Genomic DNA, 5,671 nt, shown 5'->3' on the forward strand with positions numbered 1-5,671 from the left:
TCCGACACCCCCTCCCTCCCGGCACAAACAGCCGCCCGGAACCCCCCAACGCCACCACGCGCCCCCAACCCCACCCCACCCCCCAGGGTCCTCATCCTGTCGCGCCTCACCGCCCTGGCCCTGCTGGTGACCTACTTCTCATACCTCTACTTCCAGCTGGGGTCGCACTCGGACCTCTTCGGGGGCGACGACGGTGGGCCAAAGGCAGCGGCAGCGCGGGGTCTGGAGGCCTGGGTGGGGTGGGCCGTGCACTCTCTCTCTCTCTCTCTCTCTCTCTCTCTCTCTCTCTCTCGCTCCCTTTCTCTTTTTGTCGATCACACACACACACACACACACACACACACACACACACACACACACACACACACCAGCACACACAAGCACACACACACACATGCACAGGCACACACACACAAGCCCACACACACGTACATGTGCGCGCACGCAGGTGACGACGACGAGGAGGAGCACGGCGGCGCCATGCTGTCCCTCGGCTGCGCCGCCGTGTGGCTGGCTGGCATCACCGTGCTGGTGGCCGCGTGCAGCGAGTCGCTGACCGGGGCGATCGAGGAGGTGTCCCACACCTGGGGCCTCAGCCAGAGCTTCCTGGGGTGAGCGGCGGCACCGACACCCCTCTCAACTCCCCCGTCCCCCACCCCGCGAACTCGCTGGTCCTTGGTCCCTCCACGCAACGTGCTTCAGCACGCACGTAGAGGCTGTGGTGGCGCAGGGGCGAAAGATTGCCACAAAATCATGCCCATCCTGGGCTCAATCGCTGTGGCCCCTTCCTAAACTGGTCTCGTGCCCTGTCACGCGCGGCAGGTTCATCATATTGCCCATCGCCGGCAACGCCTGCGAGCACATCACCGCCGTTTTCGTGGCCATGAAGGACAAGATGGACCTCAGGTGGGGCTGGGTTTTTTTTGGGGGGGGGTCAGGGGTTAGCGTCACGACCGGTCATCATCCAGGGGTGGATGACGTTGCCGCGTCGGCATTTGGCAGCCGCCGACGAGCGGCGGCGGGGCGGGGTGGACGGGCATTGCTGGGCCCTCTGGACCCGGCAAAACTCAGTGCAACACGACACTGCGTGCAGCCTGGAACGCGCGTCGAACACCCCCTCATGACTCTAGTACGCTCCCCACACACACACACACACACACACACACACACACACACACACACTCTCGCACTCACACACACTCGCACTCACACATATACGCACACACACTATCCCCCAACCGCAGCATGGGCATCGCCGTGGGCAGCGCCATCCAGATCTCCCTCCTGGCCGTCCCCCTCGTCACCATCGTCGGCTGGGCCACTGGCCACCCCTTCTCCCTGGCCTTCGACCCCTTCAGCGCCCTGGTGCTCGTCCTCAGCGTCATCCACACAGCGGTGATGATCCAGGACGCGGAGTCCAACTGGCTGGAGGTGAGCCCGCGAACCCCTGGCCCCTCGACACCCCCACCCCCTACCTCCTGCCCCCTGCTCCCTGGCCCCTCCCCCCTCCTTGCAAGGCCACAACCTTGGGACGCACACAGCAACCGCTGGGGGGGACGGCGGTGCTGCCACCGCTGCTGCCACTGCTGCTGCTGCTGCTGCTGCTGCTGCTGCTGCTGCTGCTGCTGCTGCTGCTGCTGCTGCTGCTGCTGCTGCTGCTGCTCGGCCTCGTTGCTTGACACGTGCACTGCGTGGGCTCCTTCGGCCAGCTGATGCTATGCTTGTCATCTTGAGGTGAAAACTGCCTCTTCGATGGTTCGCCTGCCGCTTGAACACCCGCGTTTCACAGCACTTGAAGTAGCACAAAAACGCCCCTTGACATGCCATCACCGCTGTTGCATGGTGTGCCCGCGCGTCACTGTGTCACCCGCAGGGCCTCCAGCTGCTGGTCACCTACTTTGTCATCGCGGTAGCCTACGCGCTGACCACGTGACCCGGGGGTGATGTCACCACATCGCCCGGCGGCCCGACGCGCCACGGCGCCCTCTGCAACTTCTGCATTCGTTACCGCCCCGCTCTCCCCCGCCCGGGCCGGGCTGCCTTGGGCGGCGCGCCGCTCTCAATCACTGCCACACGTGCCTGCAAGCCGGGGGATTCAAGTGCGCCAGATGTGTGGTGATGCAGCGTCAGATGCGTGTCCTCAGAAGCGCGTGTGCTCCGGGCCCGAACGCAGCCTCGCAGTATGACGAGCTCTGGGGCGGCCTCGAGGCCCATCCCCTGGCCTTGCATGCAGCGGACGCGTGTGTCTTTCAGCCAGCGGGACGCCAACCGTTTGTGAAAGGTGGCGCCATCGCATGGCACTGCGGGGTCAGGGGCGCCCGCGCCAGCGCGACGGCGCCTCCAGTCGGCCTGTTTTCGACGCTGGGGTCCTCCTTTCTGTCACTCGCTCACACCGCCACTTGGAAGCGTTCGATGGGGGGCCGCCTGCATCGCAGGGTTTTGTCGGCACTGAATCTGGGCTGTTTACTTTGGGAGACTTTGCACATACGGTACAACTTGGTGATGAGTATGGTAAGAAATGCTGCTGCTCCTGCTCCGTCGGTGATGTGGGGTGTAGAGTCGGCCTCGCCGTCACGGCGGCAAACAGCAGCGGCAGGGCCCCAGGCAGAGGGTGCGGGGACAGGGTGGCGAAATTATTGGCCAGGGGCCCAGGGTTGGGGGTGCTGCTGCCGCGTCCCCGCACTGCCTCAACCAATTCCAGTCGCATTCTCTCCAGCTGCATGCGCTATTGGCCGTGAGAGAGCTGACGATGGCAGTCAGTGGCGTGTCGACGCCGCCGACTGACACTCTTGTTTGCGTCGACACCGGGTGGCACGCGGGACTCCCACCGGCAACGTCCCTGCAGCTGGTTCGCTGTACCATACGTGGGCTTGACACGCGTTGCATATGCAGTTCGTCAGCGAAACGGCCCGTGACGTGACATCCCTCTTGCACGGGCTGTTCAACTCGCCTTGCGCTTTGAGTGATCTCGCCTTGGCCGCAACCGAGGCAGCGCCGCGTGTATATGAAAGTCAATCAGAGTGTCTTACTATGTTCACGCATCGATTGGCATGCTAGTGGCGGCCTCGAAGACCTTGGCCTCGTTTTGGCTTAGAGCAGGCGTAGCATCCCTCTCGGCCGTTCAGGGGGTCCAGGCGCAATATACCAATCAGTCTACTGCCGCGTGTACCGTGACCACCATGCTGCGAGCCGGATGCGCCGGCGGCAGCGGCGCACAGCACACGCGGCGGCCGGGCACGCCTGGCGCCGCCGTCGCCCGGCCGCTCCTGCGCCGCCTCGGCCCCACCCGCGCCTTCTCCTCATCGCCAGACCAACCCGACGCCGCCCCCGCACCCGCGGCCCCCGACGCCGCCCCCGCGCCCGCCGCGGGGGCCAAGCGGGGGGTGGGCGCGCCGCGGGGGCCCCGCGCGCCCCGGGCCGCGCGCACCGCCGCGCGGCGCGCAAGCCTGCTGTCTCTCAGCGGCATGGGGCCCAAGTACACCGAGCGCATGGCGGCGCGCGGCATAGAGACCGTTGAGCAGCTGACGATGGCGATGTTCAAGCCGACCGGCGGCGGGCGGCTGGCGGGGGATAGGGACCTCGCCTCGGAGTTTCTGCGGGTGCGGGGATTACGGTGGCTTTGTTATCTGTATATATAACATATGTATACATCTTATGACATATAATATACATGTGGCAGTATTTGAGGACTTGTGAGATGCACACGGCCGGGTTACACATGTGGGCATCACACACCGTGCCGCCTGATTAGCAGGAGGGGGTGTTTGGGGCGGACGACACTCACATACGTGCTCTGGAAATGCCCATTGGAGTGTGGCAGTCAAGGGGGCCCCGGACGGCGGCGGTGCTCCGCAGCCCGTCGCTCCCGCTGCAAAAACACATGTACACACACACACACACTCACATGCGCGCGCGCGCACATGCACACACACGCACGCACGCACGTGCCCGCAAGAGCGCGCGCCACCTCGGCATAGACGCACCTTCGCAAGCCAACGCCGACACCCGCAACCCCCGCCCTGCTTCACCACAAAATCTCCTAAACCATGAAAACGCGGTCCCTCCAGGACGTGGTGGGCATCAGAAACAAGACCCATGTGGCGAGCATTGTTTCAGACCTCATGCAGCGCCACTCAGATCTGCAGCCACCCCAGAGCTTCGACAGCCAGTCAGACTCGGAGGCGGGCTCCGGCGCCGAGGGCGGCGGCAACGGCGGCGGCGGCGGCGCGGGGCGGCGGCAGGAGCCGCGGCCGCTGACGTTCTGCGTTGAGGGGAACATCAGCGCGGGGAAGAGCACGTTTCTGCAGTACATCACAGGGAATGGGCTGGACGCGTCTTCTGTCGAGGTGTGCGGCGGATGGGGCCCGCATTCCGGCGCCCGTCGCAGCCACGCGCTCCCGCCCACGTGGACGCGGAAACTATGCTGCGCTGGGCTGCCGGGAGGGGGCGGTGCTGAGGCGGCGGGCGAGCGCGGCTGCCGCCCTACCACTGCGGCGTTCGCTTCCGCTGGGGACGGGTCGAGTCCGTCGCTGCGCTGTGTGGAGGCCGGTTTCTGTCACCCAGTTGCCTCGCCCCAGAGTCACCCATCCATGCTGATCCATTTATATAAATACCGGTATACCCATGTGCATGTCTACAAATATGCCAATGCCCATGTCGTCAGGTGGTCCCCGAACCTGTGGAGCAGTGGCAGAGCGTGCCCGGGCCGGGCGGGCACGTCAACTTGTTGGACGTGAGTAGATCCAGGGGCACAACGCCACCAACCAGAGGGGTTGAAGGGGGGTGGTGATGCCACGTGACGTCACTAAAGAATGCACGTGCGCGCGTGCCTTCTTTCTCGCGCGGCACGGGGGCCAGAGGAGCGGTCTCGCGGCCGCGGCAGGCCGCATCTCCCTTTTCTCACGCGCCGAATATTTGAGGCGCCGCGGGTGGTGCCTGCCTCCGGCCCGCCACGGCGCCATCCCCCCACGCTCCCTGCGGTTTCGGCCCCAAACTACCAGCTGTAGGAAATTCCGTGAACCCTCTGGTCAAAACGCGGCACAACTCCCTCACCACCACACCCCCCCCCCCCCACACACACACACACACCCCGAAGCCACACCCACACGAACGATTGAAACTGAGTTGCCGCACACAACACCCCACCGGAAACGAAATTGCCCAGGCGTTCTACAAGGAGCCGCAGCGCTACGCCTACACCTTCCAGAACTACGTTTTCCTGACCCGCATGATGCAGGTGGTGCGGGGTTCGAGGCCCGCCTGGGGCGTTGCTGACCGCGTTTTTGTCGCGCCGCAGCGGCAGGGCGCTGGTTTGGGCGGGGGCGGGCCCCTTTGGCCGGCCGCTTCTGCAGGCGGTTGTTGGGGGGACCCGACGGGCGGCATTGTGGATGTTGTGGATTTAGGAGGCCTGGCCTGATGGCCCGCATTGGAGCTACTGCCTTTCACATTGTTATCGTGGCTGACATGGGTGCGGGTGTGTTGATTTGGGCGCCGATGACTGGATTGACCCTCACAACAGCACAGAACAGGAAGGCGACAGCCTTACACTCGGCCGTGCGAGCCGGGCCCCGCGGGAAGCAGTCAGGATGCGCTGATGCTTTGGCCGCCTCACTGAGTCCTTGTGGGCTCCCAGCCCTGCGCCCTGCGCCTTTGACGCCCCGGAGTATCGCAC

General features: G+C 65.0%; 2 protein-coding genes across 2 annotated transcripts; both read left to right on the top strand.

Moving 5' to 3' along the window:
* Nucleotides 1–480: 480 nt before the first annotated feature.
* MNEG_13352 (Vacuolar calcium ion transporter) lies at nt 481–1,933 on the top strand (the record flags this gene model as incomplete). The annotated part of the gene is made up of 5 exons (XM_014038175.1): nt 481–611; nt 823–906; nt 1,245–1,431; nt 1,518–1,670; nt 1,874–1,933. The coding sequence occupies 5 exons, from the start codon at nt 481–483 to the stop codon at nt 1,931–1,933; spliced, it is 615 nt and encodes a 204-aa protein (XP_013893629.1).
* Nucleotides 1,934–4,046: 2,113 nt separating this feature from the next.
* MNEG_13353 (hypothetical protein) lies at nt 4,047–5,416 on the top strand (the record flags this gene model as incomplete). Its single annotated transcript, XM_014038176.1, has 3 exons — nt 4,047–4,346; nt 4,664–4,732; nt 5,165–5,416. The coding sequence occupies 3 exons, from the start codon at nt 4,047–4,049 to the stop codon at nt 5,414–5,416; spliced, it is 621 nt and encodes a 206-aa protein (XP_013893630.1).
* Nucleotides 5,417–5,671: the final 255 nt, after the last annotated feature.

Source organism: Monoraphidium neglectum, assembly GCF_000611645.1.
Source record: "Monoraphidium neglectum strain SAG 48.87 unplaced genomic scaffold scaffold03770, whole genome shotgun sequence".
In the NCBI taxonomy this organism is placed as follows: domain Eukaryota; kingdom Viridiplantae; phylum Chlorophyta; class Chlorophyceae; order Sphaeropleales; family Selenastraceae; genus Monoraphidium; species Monoraphidium neglectum.